Source organism: Triturus cristatus, chromosome 10 (genome assembly GCF_964204655.1).
Source record: "Triturus cristatus chromosome 10, aTriCri1.1, whole genome shotgun sequence".
In the NCBI taxonomy this organism is placed as follows: domain Eukaryota; kingdom Metazoa; phylum Chordata; class Amphibia; order Caudata; family Salamandridae; genus Triturus; species Triturus cristatus.
Genome location: NC_140593.1, coordinates 39,862,329 through 39,882,768, shown reverse-complemented (window position 1 = coordinate 39,882,768; position 20,440 = coordinate 39,862,329). Strand labels below are relative to the sequence as shown.

The window sequence follows — 20,440 nt, the reverse complement described above, 5'->3', positions numbered from 1 at the left end:
CTGGGCTGGTCTTCTGTACTGGGAAAGGATCAGACACACACAGTTCAGGGATCCGGGCTGGTCTCCTGTACTGGGAAAGGATCCGGACACCCATTCTTCAGGGAGCTGGGCTGGTCTCCTGTACTGAGAAAGGATCGAGACACACACGGTTCCGGGAGCTGGGCTGGTCTCATGTACTGGGAAATGATCCTGACACACTCGGGTCTGGGATCTGGCCTGGCCCCCTGCACTGGGAGAGGATCTAGACACATACAGGCCAGGGATCTGGGCTGGTCTCCTGTACTGAGAAAGTATCCACAAACACATGGGTCAGGAATCTGGGCTGGTTTCCTGTACTGGGAAAGGATCTGGACCCACATGGGTCAGGGATCTGGGTTGCTCCTGCACTGGGAAAGGAACCGGACACACATCGTTCAGGGATCTGGGCTGGTCTCTTGTACTGGGAAAGGATCCAGACAACACGGGTCAGGGATCTGGGCTGGTCTCATGTACTGGGAAAGGATCCGGATACACAAAGGTCCAGGGATCTGGGCTGGTCTCATGTACTGGGAAAGGATCTGAACACACAAGGGTCCAGGGATCTGGGCTGGTCTCCTGTAACGGGAAAGGATCCGGCCTCACGCGGGTTAGGGATCTGGGCTGGTCTCCTGCACTGGGAAAAGAACCGGACACACATCGTTCAGGGATCTGGGCTGGTCTCTTGTACTGGGAAAGGATCCAGACACACATGGGTAAGGGATCTGGGCTGGTCTCCTGTAATGGGAAAGGATCCGGCTCACATGGGTCAGGGATCTGGGCTGATCTCATGTACTGGGAAAGGATCCGGGCACACAAGGGTCCAGGGATCTGGGCTGGTCTCCTGTACTGGGAAAGGATCCAGACACACAAGGGTCCAGGGATCTGGGCTGGCCTCATGTACTGGAAAAGGATCCGGACACACAAGGGTCCAGGATCTGGGCTGGTCTCCTGTAATGGGAAAGGATCCAGACACACATCGTTCAGGGATCTGGGCTGGTCTCCTGCACTGAGAAAGGAACCTGACACACATCGTTCAGGGATCTGGGCTGGTCTCTTGTACTGGGAAAGGATCCAGACACACACGGGTCAGGGATCTGGGCTGGTCTCATGTACAGGGAAAGGATCCGGACACACAAGGGTAAATGTAAATTGATACTTGTATAGCGCACTACTCACCCGCAAGGGTCTCAAGGCGCTTGTACGAATACCGCTGTGGAACCCATCCTGGCTTTCCCTGTGAGGCGTCCACTCCTGGGCACCCCCAAGGTGGAGGCCAGGCATACTTAGCATTGTGGGGCCGTTGTGGAGATTAAGCAAGCTATTGCCCAGAGTTGCAGAGTGGGACTCCATGATTGGAATGGCACCGAGGCGAGAATTATCAGGTCCGTGGAATTTTTGAGCCCAAGACCCGCCGAGGCGGGGAATTGAACCCTGGTCCCGGGCTAGACCTCTGCATCAGGGTCTGCCGCTCTAATCATTGAGCCACACTTCTCCAGGGTCAGGAATCTGGGCTGGTCTCATGTACTGGGAAAGGATCCGGACACACAAGGGTCCAGGGATCTGGGCTGGTTTCATGTACTGGGAAAGGATCCGGACTCACACGGGTCAGGGATCTGGGCTGGTCTCATGTACTGGGAAAGGATCCGGACACACAAGGGTCCAGGGATATGGGCTGGTCTCATGTACTGGGAAAGGATCCGGACTCACACGGGTCAGGGATCTGGGCTGGTCTCATGTACTGGGAAAGGATTCGTACACACATCGTTCAGGGATCTGGGCTGGTCTCATGTACTGGGAAAGGATCCGTACACACAAGGGTCAGGGATCTGGGCTGGTCTCATGTACTGGGAAAGGATCCGGACACTTAAGGGTCCAGGGATCTGGGCTGGTCTCATGTACTGGGAAAGGATCCGGACACTCAAGGGTCCAGGGATCTGGGCTGGTCTCATGTACTGGGAAAGGATCCGGACACTCAAGGGTCCAGGGATCTGGGCTGGTCTCATGTACTGGGAATGGATCCGGACTCACACGGGTCAGGGATCTGGGCTGGTCTCATGTACTGGGAAAGGATCCGGACACACAAGGGTCCAGGGATCTGGGCTGGTCTCCTGTACTGGGAAAGGAACTGGCTCACATGGGTCAGGGATCTGGGCTGATCTCATGTACTGGGAAAGGATCCGGGCACACAAGGGTCCAGGGATATGGGCTGGTCTCATGTACTGGGAAAGGATCCGGACTCACACGGGTCAGGGATCTGGGCTGGTCTCATGTACTGGGAAAGGATTCGTACACACATCGTTCAGGGATCTGGGCTGGTCTCATGTACTGGGAAAGGATCCGTACACACAAGGGTCAGGGATCTGGGCTGGTCTCATGTACTGGGAAAGGATCTGGCTCACATGGGTCCAGGGATCTGGGCTGGTCTCCTGCACTGGGAAAGGACCCGGTCCCACACGGGTCAGGGAGCTTTAATTTCTGTACAGATTGTCAGGCATTGGGGTCCGGGCTCAAGCAGTGGGAGCAGAGCCTCGGTAAACACAGCTGAGCTCTGGGGAAACAGGAAGTAAGGGGGGGGGGGCTCTTGGCACACGGGGAATCTCACAGGAAGGGAGGCCGTGCACGGACAAAAGGAAACACGTGAGGTTGGTGTACGGGAAATGTTGCAGAAGTTTCCGTAAGAGGCCTGTGGTGGTATTTTTCTGCTGATTAAACCTCTAGAACATTCTGAGACGGGCACTTTCCAAGCTGCTCAGTACCCAATAGGTTCTGTACAATGATGCCCTGGGCGCCACGTCTATATACCACTATTAATGCCTGTGGGAGCTTTCCTCACCCTCACGGGAGCTTGTGATACTCACACTTCCCTCACCTCAAAGCAAAAACTAGACCTCAACCTAAGGGGAGCTCAGTCTCTCCCGCCCCCCAAACACCAACATAAGGGGTCAAGAACTTCCAATGGCCTCCTTAGGCGAGACCAGTCATTTCCAGTGACCTCCTTAAGCGAGACCGGTACCTTAAGCGAGACCCGTTATTTCCAGTGACCTCCTTAAGCGAGACCAGTTATTTCCAGTGACCTCCTTAAGCAAGACCAGTAATTTCCAGTGACCTCCTTAAGCGAGACCAGTACCTTAAGCGAGACTCGTCATTTCCAGTGACCTCCTTAAGCGAGACCAGTAATTTCCAGTGACCTCCTTAAGCGAGACCAGTACCTTAAGCGAGACCCGTCATTTCCAGTGACCTCCTTAAGCGAGACCAGTAATTTCCAGTGACCTCCTCAAGCAAGACCAGTAATTTCCAGTGACCTCCTTAAGCGAGACCAGTACCGTAAGCGAGACCCGTCATTTCCAGTGACCTCCTTAAACGAGACCAGTAATTTCCAGTGACCTCCTCAAGCAAGACCAGTAATTTCCAGTGACCTCCTTAAGCGAGACCAGTACCTTAAGCAAGACCAGTCATTTCCAGAGACCTCCTTAAGCGAGACCAGTCATTTCCAGTGACCTCCTCAAGCAAGACCAGTAATTTCCAGTGACCTCCTTAAGCGAAACCAGTACCTTAAGCGAGACCAGTCATTTCCAGTGACCTCCTTAAGCGAGACCAGTAATTACCATTGACCTCCTTATGCGAGATCAGTAATTTCCAATTACCTCCTTAAGAGAGACCAATAATTTCCACTGACCTCCTTAAGCGAGACCAGTAATTTCCAGTGACCTCCTTAAGCAAGACCAGTAATTTCCAGTGACCTCCTTAAGCGAGACCAGTACCTTAAGCGAGACCAGTAATTTCCATTGACCTCCTTAAGCGAGACCAGTAATTTCCAGTGACCTCCTTAAGCGAGACAGGTACCTTAAGCGAGAAAAGTAATTTCCAGTGACCTCCTTAAGCGAGATCAGTAATTTCCAGTGACCTTATTAAGCGAGACCAATAATTTCCAGAGACCGTGTTAAGCGAGACCAGTAATTTTCAGTGACCTCCTTAAGCGAGACCAGTAATTTCCAGAGACCTCCTTAAGCAAAACCGGTAATTTTCAGTGACCTCCTTAAGCAAGACCAGTACCTTAAGTGAGACCAGTCATTTCCAGTGACCTCCTTAAGTGAGACCAGTACCTTAAGCGAGACCAGTCATTTCCAGTGGCCTCCTTAAGCGAGACCAGTAATTTCCAGTGACCTCCCTAAGCGAGATCAGTAATTTCCAGGGGCCTCATTAAGCGAGACCAGTAATTTCCAGTGACCTTCTTAAGCGAGACCAGTAATTTTCTGTGACCTCCTTAAGCGAGACCAGTCATTTCCAGTGACCTCCTTAAGCGAGGCCAGAGACCAGTCATTTCCAGTGACCTCCGTAAGCAAGACCAGTCATTTCCAGTGACCTCCTTATGCGAGACCAGTAATTTACAGTGACCTCCTTATTTCCAGTGACCTCCTTAAGCGAGATCAGTACCTTAAGCGAGACCAGTCATTTCCAGTGACCTGCTTAAGCGAGACCAGTAATTTCCAGTGACCTCCTCAAGCAAGACCAGTAATTTCCAGTGACCTCCTTAAGTGTGACCAGTCATTTGCAATTACCTCCTTCAGCAAGTCCGGTTATTTCCAGTGATCTCCTTAAGCGAGACCAGTACCTTAAGCAAGACCAGTAATTTCCAGTGACCTCCTTAAGCGAAACCAGTACCTTAAGCGAGACCAGTAATTTCCAGTGACCTCCTTAAGCGAGATCAGTAATTTCCAGTGACCTCATTAAGCGAGACCAGTAATTTCCAGTGACCTTCTTAAGAGAGACCAGTAATTTTCAGTGACCTCCTTAAGCGAGACCAGTAATTTCCAGAGACCTCCTTAAGTGAAACCGGTAATTTCCAGTGACCTCCTTAAGCAAGACCAGTACCTTAAGCGAGACCAGTCATTTCCATTGACCTCCTTAAGCGAGACTAGTTATTTCCAGTGACCGCCTTAAGCGAGATCAGTAATTTCCAGTGACCTTCTTAAGCAAGAGTAGTAATTTCCAGTGACCTTCTTAAGCGAGACCAGTCATTTTCAGTAACCTCCTTAAGCGAGACCAGTCATTTTCAGTGACCTCCTTAAGCGAGACCAGAGACCAGTCATTTCCAGTTTTCCAGTGACCTCTGTAAGCGAGACCAGTCATTTCCAGTGACCTCTTTAAGCGAGACCAGTAATTAACAGTGATCTCCTTAAGCGAGACCAGTAACTTCCAGTGACCTCCTTAAGTGAGAGTAGTAATTTTCAGTGACCTCCTTAAGCGAGACCAGTAATTTCCAGTGACCTCCTTCAGCGAGACTAGTATTTTCCAGTGACCTCCTTATGCGAGACCAGTAATTTCCAGTGACCTCCTTAAGCGAGACCAGTAATTTCCAGTGACCTCCTTTAGGGAGAGCAGTAATTTCCAGTGACCTCCTTTAGGGAAACCAAGCATTCCCAGTGGCCACCCTGAAAGAGACCAATACTTTCCAATGGCCACCTTGACGGCTAGCATTATTTTCAATGACTCCTTGAAATTGACTAGTAGCTTCCCATGACAAAACCTTTAACGAGCCCAACAGACCCCATATCACATCAACTCCTTAAAGAGGGCACGGATTCCCAATGGCCCCTTTCATAAAAAGAAGAAACCCTTCCACCTTAAAAGAGACTATGACAATTACCACCTTAAGGAAACTTTATGAAGCTCATTTTAAAGAATTTCAATGTTTGCTTCAAAACTAAGCATCCAGTGTCCATTGCCATAAAACCAGGAGTCATCAATGTTCACTTCCAGAGCAACCAGGAAGGTCCATCGTCCACACTAAGAGATGAGGGATGTTCAATGCCCACAATGTGAAGGTCCATCCTCCACACTAAGAGATGAGGGATGTTCAGTGTCCATAATGTGAAGGGCCATGCAAAGAGATGAGGGATGTTCAATGCCCACAATGTGAAGGTTCATCCTTAATGCTAAGAGATGAGGGATGTAAAATGTCCACAATGTGAAGGTCCACTCTCCACGCAAAGAGAAGAGGGATGTTCAATGTCCACAATGTGAAGGTCCATCCTTGATGCTAAGAGATGAGGGATGTTCAATGTCCACAATGTGAAGGTCCACTCTCCACGCAAAGAGAAGAGGGATGTTCAATGTCCACAATGTGAAGGTCCATCCTTGATGCTAAGAGATGAGGGATGTTCAATGTCCACAATGTGAAGGTCCACTCTCCACGCTAAGAGATGAGGGATGTTCAATGCCCACAATGTGAAGGTCCATCCTTGATGCTAAGAGATGAGGGATGTATAATGCCCACAATGTGAAGGTCCACTCTCCACGCTAAGAGATGAGGGATGTTCAATGCCCACAATGTGAAGGTCCATCCTTGATGCTAAGAGATGAGGGATGTATAATGGCCACAATGTCCACAATGTGAAGGTCCACTCTCCACGCAAAGAGATGAGGGATGTTCAATGTCCACAATGTGAAGGTCCACTCTCCACGCTAAGAGATGAGGGATGTTCAATGCCCACAATGTAAAGGTCCACCCTCCACACTAAGAGATGAGGGGTGTTCAATGTCCACAATGTGAAGGTCCACTCTGCATGCTAAGAGATGAGAGATGAGAGATGTCCACAATGTGAAGGTCCATGCTAAGAGATGAGGGATGTTCAATGTCCACAATGTGAAGGTCCACTCTGCATGCTATGAGATGAGGGATGTTCAATGTCCACAATGTGAAGGTCCACGCTAAGAGATGAGGGATGTTCAATGTTCATAATGTGAAGGTCCATGCTAAGAGACGAGGGATGCTCAATGTCCACAATGTGAAGGTCCACTCTGCATGCTATGAGATGAGAGATGTTCAATGTCCACAGTGTGAAGGTCCATGCTAAGCGATGAGGGATATTCAATGTCCACAATGTGAAGGTCCACCCTCCACACTAAGAGATGAGGGGTGTTCAATGCCCAAATTATGAGCTAAGATAACCTCCAATACTTACTGCACCAGGACAGGAGCTCTCAAAGTCCACTCTCAGGGACACCGAGGATATACAATGTGATCTTAAAAAACCATAAAGAGCTTCTAATGGTCACTGGACAAGGAAGGATGAGTATCTGCACTAGCCTCACAAGAGACCAAGAACTTGCTTGAATAAAACCCCCACTGGCCACTTCCAAATAAACCAATGTATTCCTCCAACGTCCTCCTCAAAGAAGAGGAAGGGCTGAGAAGGGCACTATGAAGTACCATCCTATTCAGAAATACACCTTAGAAGACACCTCAAACTTCTGGTGTCACCTTGGAAGGAGTAGAGAATGTCCAATAGCTTCTGTGGTGTGGAGGTGGGCCAAATGGAACCCTTCCTGCCTCCACACCCCAACCATGTGCTCTCAGGCTGGAGGCGGGTGGGGACCCCTCTGTGGCACGGAGGGAGGGGCCAACAGAAGCAATTACATGAAACAAATAGCCACAGTGTGAACCACACACCACAAACAAATTCAGTTTTAGGGCTCAGGTAGCAGATGTCATTATTATCTAACCTAAAGGTACTAATTTTATTGACCTGGGAAGACGAAAGGTTGAGTCCCCCTGCCAGGGTTAAGACACATGACCTGCAGGTCTTTAGTAGGCGCTTAGCTCATTCCTACTACACCACGGTCCCTTCCTACTCTTCGGCTCTGTCTTCGCTCTCTGACTACACTCGCCTACTTTAACCCTTTCACTGATCCTAAAACTAAATCTGCGGGAATGGGTGGGGGGCAGAAGGGCCGTGAAGCCCCACAGGTCTAACTGCAGAAAGAACCCCTATCTAACACTAGTTTTGTGAACAAAGTCAGGCCCTTGTAGGTAATGAGTCCTGAGTCTAGTAATGTAGATTCTATAGGTAGGTTTATTCAGTTACAAGTATGTAACGCAACTGGTGCTCATGTAAAGCGCTCTTATACCTGATTTGGGGTCAGGTTTGCGCTAAATAAAACTTCGAAAAAAAGTACTATGGTAAGTATTACCCCACCGGGAGCAGCGTCCTGCGGCTCAGCCCCACTCATTCCAACTGACCACTCATCCAAACCATGCACTCATGAACATCACACTCACACCAGCTGAGCAGAAAGGAACTAGGAGACAACAGGATACAACTAGCAGTACGCGCCAGGCCCTGGGGTGGGTAGGGGTCTCTCGGCTCTATCCGTGGGAGGTAGTGTCAGCGCTGCAGCAACAGGCAACAGCAGTGCCCGGGGCTACAGGGTCTACTGCACTCAGTTTACACTCAGCAAACCCTGCTGACCTGGAACAATCTCAGCTCAAGCACAGGAAACCCCGAGATTGGACTCTGGTGCTCCCCCAAACCACCTGCTTCTTTCAATGCAGCATCACCCTACAGCCAGGCCTGGCCACCTCAAACATGATGTCTGTCTTAAAGGACTTACAATGCCTCCCATCTGGACTCACCTCTACCAATACAGGTCTACCTACCCTCACCTCCCAGACCTCTCAACCCCTCACACCGCTCTCCCACCACCCTCACCTGCATCTCAGCCCTTTGGTCTCTCTCTACCTCAACTCTGTGTAACTCACTCTCTGCCTGTTTGTCCTCTCTCTACCCCAACTCTGTGTAACTCACTCTCTGCCTGTTTGTCCTCTCTCTACCCCAACTCTGTGTAACTCACTCTCTACCTGTTTGTTCTCTCTCTACCCCAACTCTGTGTAACTCACTCTCTACCTGTTTGTCCTCTCTCTACCCCAACTCTATGTAACTCACTCTCTACCTGTTTGTCCTCTCTCTACCCCAACTCTGTGTAACTCACTCTCTACCTGTGTGTCCTCTTTCTACCTCACCTCCGTGTAACTCACTCTACCTGTTTGTCCTCTCTCTACCCCAACTCTATGTAACTCACTCTCTACCCTTTTGTCCTCTCTCTACCCCAACTCTATGTAACTCACTCTCTACCTGTTTGTCCTCTCTCTACCCCAACTCTATGTAACTCACTCTCTACCTGTTTGTCCTCTCTCTACCCCAACTCTGTGTAACTCACTCTCTACCTGTGTGTCCTCTCTCTACCCCAACTCTGTGTAACTCACTCTCTACCTGTGTGTCCTCTCTCTACCCCAACTCTGTGTAACTCACTCTCTACCTGTTTGTCCTCTTTCTACCTCACCTCTGTGTAACTCACTCTACCTGTTTGTCCTCTCTCTACTTCAGCTCTGTTTGCCACTATCTGCCCCTTTTATCCTCTCTCCCTCCTCTCTGTCTAACTCACACTTCTCTCTGCACCTCACTCCTATGTTTCCATCTCACTTGACTGTATGTTTTTTTCATCTGCTTCAACTCTCTCTGAAATTCACCTCTATCCCTGTCCTCTCTCTACAGTTTTCCTCTGCCTCCCCACTCACTACCTCACCTCATTCTCCACCTCATACCTATCTCTACCTCACGCTGCTCTCAGTACTTAACGTCTCTTTAACCCACTTTTTTTTGCACTACCCAAACTCTTAATCTGCCTCAGCATTTGTTCAGTATATCTTGTTTCTCTTTTTCTTTTTCCCTTCCTCTCTACCTTTCCCTGTGCCTCACTATTGTCTTTACCTGACCTGCCTTTCTATAACTTTTCTCAATTTGCCTTCTTTCTCCCTTACCACTTGAATTTCCAGTCCCAGCAGGACCTGGCTTGGCAGTTCGGCATGGACTGTTCCCATGAGGAACAGGGTCAAGGCTGATTTGCATTGGGGTGAATGTTTGACATTGCTCCATGCCATTGGAATCAAGCTATCCTGGCTGATGAGGGCCAGGAAACCCTTTTTGGGTAGCTGTTGCGCCTTACAAGTTCAAAAAATAAAATAATAAATTAAAATAAATAGGATGCTTGTTTCCAGTCCAGTGAGGACCTGGCCTGGCAGTTCGGACTGGACTGTTCCCATGGGGCACAGGGTCAAGACTGATTTGCATATGGCTGTGTTCAAACTGGAATGGCATGGTGAGTAAAAAAACACGATGGATTTAGCCCCAGATCTTTGTACTGGAGTGAATGTGTGACATTGTTCTGCATTCTGTCCATCAATTGTTCTTTTTGCATTTGCCACCCCGAGGTGGACGGGTTTGCTCAGACGTGAACCCCGTGCTCTCCATGCCACTGATGAGGGTCCCCTGCTCTCCATGCCACTGGAGTCAAGCTATCCTAGCTGATGAGGGCTGAAAACCCAAAACCGGTCCTAGGATGCTTGTTTCCAGTCCAGTGAGGACCTGGCCTGGCAGATCAGGCTGGACTGTTCCCATGAGGCACAGGGTCAAGACTGATTTGCATATGGCTGAGTTCAAACTGGAATGGCATGGTGAGCAAAAAAACGATGGATTTAGGCCCAGATCTCTGTACTAGGGTGAATGTATGACATTGTTCTGCATTCTGTCCATCAATTTCATCTTTTTGCATTTGTCTCCCCGAGCCCAGACGTGGGTCCTGGGCTCTCCATGCCACTCTAATCAAGCTAGCCTGGCCGATGAGGGCTGAACCCCTGTAAATGGTCCCAGGATGCTGGTTTCAGTTCAGGCTGAACTGCTCCCATATGGAGCTGGGTCAAGACTGATTTGCATATGGCTGGGTTCAAACTGGGGACTGGGGTGAATGTTTGCATTGTTCAGCATTCCGTCCATCATTTGTTCTTTTTGCATTTGCCTAAAACTACCCCCTTGCCCCTGACCAAGGTACAAACTTCAGAGCTGGGGGCCCTCCCCTGGAATGAGGCCCCAGTAATGATAGGAGCCTCCAGTGTGCACGTGGAGGGATGATGGTACCCCGTGTGCCCCCCACCGTGGTGTGCACCAGGACATGGTTTCAAACTCCAGAGCTGAGGGTCCTAGAGCTGGGGGCCCTCACCAGGCACAGGAGCCTGCAGTGTGCGCTCCGTGGAGCAGGGGTCTTCAAGCTGGGGGGTGCCCCCCCCCACCTACGGGGGCCTCAAATGTCTCCGGGAGGGGGGGGCACCAGGCTCTAGCCAAAAGAGGCATTATGCTGATAACAGTGCAGTAAGCCGCTCTGTAAGGGGCCATCACTAACATATGTTATGATTTATATCCTGACTGGAGGAAGGTGTGAAAAGGGGAGGGGCTCCAGATATTCTTCTAACCCCACCCCCATTTCTAATAATCTCACTGTGGATGCTTTAACACGTTAGTAAGGGCTGCCCGGCCAGTGCAGCATGTCTGGGTAGGTGCACTCACCTTCACGAACAGCTCGATCTCAGGGTCCCTCAGGGAGCGGGGCCTCAGGCTCGCCATCCTGGCCAGGACCCTCAGGAACTCTGACCCTCAAGGTGCAGGGGCCACAGCTTCGCGTGTCAGGTGAGGGTCAGAGGGCCTGCAACACAGAGGGGATAGGATTCTTGTGGGGTCAGGTGAGGGTCCAAGGTTATTCTGCACTGAGGGACAGGCTTCCTCGGGGGTCAGGTGAAGGTCTGATGATCTGCAACACAGAGGGACAGGCTTCCTCTGGGGTAAAGTGAGGGTCCGAGGGTCTTTAACTTAGAGGGACAAGCTTCCTCTGGTGTCGGGAAGGATCCGAGGGTCTGCAACACAGAGGGACAGGCTTTTTCTGGGGTCAGGTGAGGGTCCAAGGGTATTCAACACAGAGGGACAAGCTTCCCCTGGGTCGGGTGAGGGTCCGAGTTGAATTCTACAATAGTAGGGTCTAGCTTCCTCTGGGGTCAGGTGGGGGTCCGAGAGGGATAATTAACACGTTCGGAGGGACCGCAGTCCTCAGGGCTCCTGGTACTCCAGAAGGGTCGTAGGAAGAAGACTCGGATGTGTGTCTCCGCTAGCGCCGCGAGTCTAGTGCGGTTCCCTTAGGCGCTGGGCTGTTGGTGCCACCCCACCGCTGCTGGAGTTCGGCGCGGTACTCCCTGGTGCTGCCAGTCAGTGAGGGTACACCCCACCCTCTGGACCCAATGTCGCCCCTTCTAGAGCGGCTGGAGTGTCTGACCCCACCAGGCTCCACACTCGTCGCCCAGACACTGCCAAGATCTCCAGCTCCAGGCGCTGTAATTGTTTCTGGAAGTGTTGACTTTAATTTTGGGATTGGGAGGAGTTAAAGGTGGGTGTGAGAGGTTGTGAGGGGGGCGAGGAGTGTGGGAGAGATGGGGGGCGGGGGCCCTGGCAGAGGCGCCGGCCTGTGAGTCAGCATCGACTCCTATCTGTGTGCAGCACATGGTGCAGCGGGCATCACATGCACGTGTCCCCGTCTGCCAGGGCCGCTCGGAATGCCCCCCCCCCGCCATCACCCGGGTCAAGAGGGCCTCGTGCACCCCCACATAACCAGGGTCAAGACCCCCACATCACCCGAGTCAAGATCGAGAGGGACATGAGCACCTCCACATCACCCGGGTCAGGAGAGTTATCTGCACCCCCACATCACCCGGGTCAAGAGGGTCACGTGCAACCCCATATCGCCCGGGTCAATACCCCCACTTCACCCGGGTCAAGACCCCCATTAAGCCCGGGTCTAGATCAAGAGGGTCATGCGCACCCCCACTTCACCCGGGTCAAGACCCCCACATCACCCGGGTCAAGAGGGTCACGTGCACCCCCACATCACCAGGGTCAGGAGAGTTATCTGCACCCTCACATCACCCGGGTCAAGAGGGTCACGTGCAACCCCATATCGCCGGGGTCAATAGATACCCCCACATCACCCGGGTCAAAAGGGTCACGTGCAACCCCATATCGCCCGGGTCAATACCCCCACTTCACCCGGGTCAAGACCCCCATTAAGCCCGGGTCTAGATCAAGAGGGTCGTGCGCACATCCACTTCACCCGGGTCAAGAAGGTCACGTGCACCCCCACATCACCCGGGTCAAAAGGGTCATGTGCACCTCCACATTACTCGGGTCAAGAAAGTTATATGCACCCCCTACTCATCCGGGTCAAGGGGGTAATGCGCACCCCCACATTATTCAGGTCACGAGAATGCGAACCCCCACATCACCAGGTTGAAGAGAGCCATCTGCACTCCACATAACAGAGATCTAGAGAGTGAGTTGCACGCACATATCACCCAGGCCAAGAGAGTGATCCGGATCCCACGTCACCAAGGTCAAGAGAGCAACGTGCACCCCCATATCACCCAGATCAAGATAGTGATGTTGAGCTCCCATACCACCAAGGTCAAGAGATGATGTGAATCCCCAACATCATCCTGTCAAGGGAGTGATGAGCACCCCTCACAGTACCCCAAGCCTGCACCTCCCATCACTCCTTCCTATCACACAGAGCCGAGCGGTGCACATCTACCCCCCTGGTCCAGAGTACTGTGAACCCCTCCCTGTCACCCGGAGCGGTCCAGGGTACTAGGCACCACGCACTATCACCCAGAGCTGAGCACCTCCCATCAGCCTGGTCCAGAGTGCACCCTATCACCCAGAGCTGAGCACCTCCCATCAGCCTGGTCCAGAGTGCACACTATCACCCAGAGCCGAGCACCTCCCATCACCCTGGTCCAGAGTGCACCCTATCACCCAGAGCCGAGCACCTCCCATCACCCTGGTCCAGAGTGCACCCTATCACCCAGAGCCGAGCACCTCCCATCACCCTGGTCCAGAGTGCACCCTATCACCCAGAGCCGAGCACCTCCCATCAGCCTGGTCCAGAGTGCACCCTATCACCCAGAGCCGAGCACCTCCCATCCCCCTGGTCCAGAGTGCACCCTATCACCCAGAGCCGAGCACCTCCCATCAGCCTGGTCCAGAGTGCACCCTATCACCCAGAGCCGAGCACCTCCCATCACCCTGGTCCAGAGTGCACCCTATCACCCAGAGCCGAGCACCTCCCATCACCCTGGTCCAGAGTGCACCCTATCACCCAGAGCCGAGCACCTCCCATCACCCTGGTCCAGAGTGCACCCTATCACCCAGAACCGAGCACCTCCCATCACCCTGGTCCAGAGTGCACCCTATCACCCAGAGCCGAGCACCTCCCATCACCCTGGTCCAGAGTACTGTGAACCACTCCCTGTCACCCGGAGCGGTCCAGAGTACTAGGCACCACGCACTATCACCCAGAGCTGAGCACCTCCCATCAGCCTGGTCCAGAGTGCACCCTATCACCCAGAGCCGAGCACCTCCCATCCCCCTGGTCCAGAGTGCACCCTATCACCCAGAGCTGAGCACCTCCCATCAGCCTGGTCCAGAGTGCACCCTATCACCCAGAGCCGAGCACCTCCCATCACCCTGGTCCAGAGTGCACCCTATCACCCAGAGCCGAGCACCTCCCATCACCCTGGTCCAGAGTGCACCCTATCACCCAGAGCCGAGCACCTCCCATCACCCTGGTCCAGAGTGCACCCTATCACCCAGAACCGAGCACCTCCCATCACCCTGGTCCAGAGTGCACCCTATCACCCAGAGCCGAGCACCTCCCATCACCCTGGTCCAGAGTACTGTGAACCCCTCCCTGTCACCCGGAGCGGTCCAGAGTACTAGGCACCACGCACTATCACCCAGAGCTGAGCACCTCCCATCAGCCTGGTCCAGAGTGCACCCTATCACCCAGAGCCGAGCACCTCCCATCACCCTGGTCCAGAGTGCACCCTATCACCCAGAGCCCAGCACCTCCCATCACCCTGGTCCAGAGTGCTGTGCACCCCCCACCTCCCATCACTCTGGTCCAGAGTGCTGTGCACCCCTCACATTACCCCAAGCCCCCCTCCTATCACTCTGGTCCAGAGTGCTGTGCACCCCTCACATTACCCCAAGCCCCCCCTCCCATCACTCTGGTCCAGAGTGCTGTGCACCCCTCACATTACCCCAAGCCCCCCTCCCATCACTCTGGTCCAGAGTGCTGTGCACCCCTCACCTTACCCCAAGCCCCCACCTCCCATCACTCTGGTCCAGAGTGCTGTGCACCCCACCCTTTTGTCCTAATTCAGAGAGTGCTGGGCGCCCCTCCCAGTCACCCTGATTCAGAGAGTGGTGGACAGCCGAGAGGGGCGCCTTCCATCACCGTGAGACAGTGAGCGCTGTGAACAGTGTTTTCTGGCCCTGGTACTATGGAGTACTCGCTCCCCTCCATACACTTTAACACGCCGGTCTCACGTATGCTCGACGACCCTCGCACTCCGCAGGCTGCTATCACAGGAAGTGGCCGGAAGCGCCCCCTATCTCTGCACTTGGCACACTGACAGCGGCATCCTGTCCAAGGGCGAAGAGGGGGCACCGCCTCAAAAGGAAGGCGCAAAGCAGCCTGGGAAATTCCCTGGGCCTAGGGCCAGAGGCGCTGACATTGGCGGCCAGAGGGCCGTGTTCTGGGATTTCCCTCAGTGTGACCTTTTCACCAGTGACTCTCGGCCCGAGGCGCTTTGCACAATGACTCCAGAGTATTTCACAATGCAGCGTGCACGAACAAAGGGCCCCGAAACATCACGGCATGTTCTAATACTGGAAATGTTAACTAAAAAAAAACCCAGAAAAAACACAGTAAATTAAAAGCGCTCAGCAGCAAGAATCCACGACTTGTTCTTGTTTTTTTGGTCATTCAAATCTTTGAGTGGCTGTAGGGCGCACAACGGGGCGTGGCTGGTTCCTGATTAATAGGGGGTGTTAAGTCCGTGCTAATGATGAATGAGTGAATGGCAGCAGGTGCAGTGGCACCAGGGCACAGGGAGTGCGTGGCAGCAGATGCAGTGGCACCAGGGCACAGAGGGCACGTGGCAGCCGGTGCAGTGGCAGTAGGGCACAGGGAGCGCGTGACAGCAGGTGCAGTGGCACCAGGGCACAGAGGGCGCGTGGCAGCAGGTGCTGTGGCACTAGGGCACAGGGAGCGCGTGACAGCAGGTGCAGTGGCACCAGGGCACAGAGGGCGCGTGGCAGCAGGTGCTGTGGCACCAGGGCACAAGGCAGCAGGTGCAGTGGCACTAGGGCACAGGGAGCGCGTGACACCAGGTGCAGCGGCACCAGGCAAATAGGGCGCGTGGCAGCAGGTGCAGAGAGGGCGCATGGCAGCAGGTGCAGTGGCACGAGGGCACAGAGGGCACATGGCCGCAGGTGTAGTGGCACCAGGGGACGGAGGGCGCGTGGCAGCATGTGCAGTGGCACCAGGGCACAGAGGGCGCATGGCATGAGGTGCAGTGGCACCAGGGCACAAGGGCCGCGTGGAAGCAGGTGCAGTGGCACCAGGGCACAGGGTGCGAGTGGCAGCAGGTGCAGTGGCACCAGGGCACAGAGGGCGCATGGCATGAGGTGCAGTGGCACCAGGGCACAAGGGCCGCGTGGAAGCAGGTGCAGTGGCACCATGGCACAGGGAGCGCGTGGCAGCAGGTGCAGTGGCACCATGGCACAGGGAGCGAGTGGCAGCAGGTGCTGTGGCTCCAGGGCACAGAGGGTGCGTGGCAGCAGGTGCAGTGGCACCAGGGCACAAAGGGCACGTGGCAGCAGGTGCAATGGCACCAGGGCACAGGATCGGCGTTGCAGCAGGTGCAGTGGCACCAGGGCACAGGGACACGTGGCAGCAGGTGCTGTGGCACCAGGGCACGGGGGCACATTGCAGCAGGTACTGTTGCACCATGGCACAGGGAGCTCGTGGCAGCAGGTGCAGTGGCACCACAGCACAGGGGGGGCATTGCAGCAGGTGCAGTGGCACCAGGATACAGGGGGCGCGTGACAGCAGATGCTGTGGCACTACGGCACAGGGGATGCGTGGCAGCAGGTGTGGTTGCACCAGGTCACAGGGAGCGCGTGGCTGCAGGTGCAGTCACACCACGGTACAGGGGGCACATGGCAGCAGGTGCAGTGGCACCAGGGTACAGGGGGCGTGTGGCAGTAGGTGCTGTGGTACCACGGCACAGGGGGCATGCAGCAGCAGGTGCAGTGGCACCAGGGCACAGGGGGTGCGTGGCAGCAGGTGCTGTGGCCCCACGGCACAGGGGGCGCATGGCAGCAGGTGCAGTGGCACCAGGGCACATGGCAGCAGGTGCAGTGGCACCAGGGCACAGGGGCGTGTGGCAGCTGGTGCAGTGGCACCAGGGCACTGGCACAGGGGACTCATGGCAGCAGGTGCAGTGGCACCAGGGCACAGGGAGCACATGACAGCAGGTGCTGTGGCACCAAGGCACAGGGGCACATGGCAGCAGGTGCACTGGCACCAATGTACAGGGGGTGCGTGGCAGCATGTGTTGTGGCACCAGGGCACAGGCGGCACGTGGCAGCAGGTGCAGAAGAACCAGAGGGCGCGTGGCAGCAGGTGCAGTGGCACCAGGGCATAGGGGGCGTGCGGCAGCAGGTGCAGTGGCACCGGGGCACAGGGGGCACATGGAAGCAGGTGCAATGGCACCAGGGCACAGTGGGCGCGTGGTCCTCTGCCTCCCACTTATAACTGATTTTTACTCTCACACCAGGGAGAAGGGGACCGTTTTCCTTGCTTTCAGTAGTGCTCACAGTACCCTGGCAGGTCCTTGGATGCAGGGGTTGTAGGATCAAGGGTCAGGGGTCAGTGGGGGGTGATGTTGGGTGCCCTGAACCTCACACCTCAGGAGGTAGGCTTTGTGGGAAGGCCTGAGAGTGAGAGAGGAGGGACATGCCCGGAGTTCACCTGCTACAAATGCCCCTGCTTTCCTCTCACTGACAGACACGGGGGTGCTTTATAAAAACAAACAAGCCCTGTCCCAACTCAACATTTCATTTCTATCTGAACTCCCTCCAAGGGAAAATAAAAACACGCATGCAATTAATTCTAATTTAGTTTGGAATCCCTCCTCAGCCTATACGGGAGAGCTCACTGTTTGTATGGAGGCAGAACCTTCTGGAAGCCTTAATTGTTAAGGAGGAGTCTGAAATAACAGTAAGTATAATGAATACTTTACAGGTTTTTAATCCCAAATGCTTGGGCTTGTAGTACTGTGAGGATAAGGGGTTTCTGTCTCTCAGCTCAGTGGGAACTTCCATCTGTCCCTTCCAAGATCACATCACGGCCAACCATCTCCTGCGTGACTACAAGTCTGGCTTCAGATCACTCTTCGGCACAGAGACAGGTGCTGTCCGCCCGGCCACACATGACGGGGACCCCGCGTCCTGGTATTACCGGACCTCCCACTGATGTCGGCACCGACGCCCATCTCCCCCTTGTCCACCGCACGAGTCTGGAAGGGATTCACTGCAAGCGTCCTTCACTGGTTCTCCGCCGACCTGTTCGACCAGGACCAGTTTGTCCACGTGGGCACGTGGAAGTCCATGGAGACCCCCTCACCTGCAGAGTTAACCAGGGCTCGAGCTTGTCTCCCATCATCATCAAACTATACACTTAGCCCCTTCAAACTCACTCATCGATGACAGCATCAACCATTCATTCTCTGAAGCTCACCCAGTCACAATATAGTCCATGCTCTTCACCAAGAGTAATAAACAAGAACTCGTCCACACCTAGCACAACAACATGAACCTGGAGGGACTCAAGCCACAACTTTCACCCAATGCCAAGTCACACGGATTTACCCTGGACACCAACCTCGCCCTGAATGAACACATCACCAAGAAAACCAAGACACCAACCACCTCACCAAGAAAACCATGCCATCAACCTCACCTTCAAGGAGTACATCACAAACAAAACCAAGACACCAACCTCACCCTCGAGAAACACATCACAAGAAAACCAAGATACCAAACTCACCCTCGAGGAACACATCACCAAGAAAACCAAGGCACCAACATTACCCTCAAGGAACACATCACCAAAAAAAACAAGACACCAACCTCACCTTTCAGGAAAACATCAGCAAAAATACCAAAACACCAACCTCACTCTCAAGGAACACATCACAAGAAAACCAAGACACCAATCTCACCCTCGAGGAACATGTCACAAGAAAATTGAGAAACCAACCTCAGCTTCAAGGAACATATCACAAAAAAAAACAAGACACCAACCTCACCTTCGGGGAACACATCACCAAAAAAACCAAGTCATTAACTTCACCCTCAAGGAACACATCACCAAGAAAACCACAACACCAACCTCACCCTCAAGGAACACATCACAAGGAAACCAAGATAACAACCTCAACCTTGAGAAACACATCACCAAGAAAACCAAGACACCAACGTCATCCTCAAGGAACACATCACCAAGAAAACCAAGACCAACCTAACCCTCGAGGAACACATCACCAAGAATACCAAAACACTAACCTCACCTCAAGGTACACATCACCAAGAAAACCAAGACACCGACCTCACCCCCAAGGAACACATCACCAAGAAAACCAAGACACCAACCTCACTTTCGAGGAACACATCACAAGCAAACCAAGACACCAACCTCACCCTCAAGGAACACATCACCAAGAAAACCAAGACATAAACCCCATCCTCAAGGAGCACACCACGACACCAACCTCACCCTCAAGAAACACATCACCAACAAAACCAAGACATCAACTTCTTTTCATTCTCAAGGAACGCATCACCAAGAAAACCAAGACATCAACGTCACTCTCGAGGAACACATCACCAAGAAAACCAAGACATCAACTTCACCATCAAGGAGAACATCACCAAGAAAACCAAGACATCAACCTCACCCTCGTGGAACACATCACAAGAAAACCAAGACACCAACGTCATCCTCAAGGAACACATCACCAAGAAAACCAAGACCAACCTAACCCTCGAGGAACACATCACCAAGAATACCAAAACACTAACCTCACCTCAAGGTACACATCACCAAGAAAACCAAGACACCGACCTCACCCCCAAGGAACACATCACCAAGAAAACCAAGACACCAACCTCACTTTCGAGGAACACATCACAAGAAAACCAAGACACCAACCTCACCCTCAAGGAACACATCACCAAGAAAACCAAGACATAAACCCCATCCTCAAGGAGCACACCAAGACACCAACCTCACCCTCAAGAAACACATCACCAACAAAACCAAGACATCAACTTCTTTTCATTCTCAAGGAACGCATCACCAAGAAAACCAAGACATCAACGTCACTCTCGAGGAACACATCACCAAGAAAACCAAGACATCAACTTCACCATCAAGGAGAACATCACCAAGAAAACCAAGACATCAACCTCACCCTCGTGGAACACATCACAAGAAAACCAAGACACCAACATCAGCCTCAAGGAACACATCACCAAGAAAACCAAGACATCAACATCACCCTCAGGGAACACACCAAGACACCACCCACACGCTCAAGAAACATATCACCAACAAAAGCAAGACAAAACATTCTCTTCATCCTCAAGGAACACATCACCAAGAAAATCAAGACACTAACCACCTCACCAAGAAAAACAAGGCATCAACCTCACCCTCATGGAGCACATCACCAAGAAAATCAAGCCATCAACCTCACCCTCAAGAAACACAACACCAAGAAAACCAAGACACCAACCTCACTCTCTAGGAACACATCACCAAGAAAACCAAGACATCAACTTCACCCTCAAGGAAC

The 20,440-nt window shown here is 53.0% G+C and overlaps 1 protein-coding gene across 6 annotated transcripts in view; it reads right to left on the bottom strand.

Annotated features, from left to right (window-relative positions):
• The window catches only part of CLIC2 (CLIC family member 2), a 91,253-nt gene extending 79,212 nt beyond the window's left edge, over nt 1-12,041 (bottom strand). For all 6 annotated transcript variants that reach the window (XR_014969983.1, XR_014969984.1, XR_014969985.1 and 3 more), the window contains exon 1: nt 11,199-12,041. Coding sequence is in view for 1 of the 6 variants with exons in the window: in XM_085630335.1 (XP_085486461.1) it covers nt 11,199-11,255 (57 nt within the window). In the remaining 5 variants the exon portion in view is untranslated. The remainder of the gene's footprint in view (nt 1-11,198) is intronic.
• Nucleotides 12,042-20,440: the final 8,399 nt, after the last annotated feature.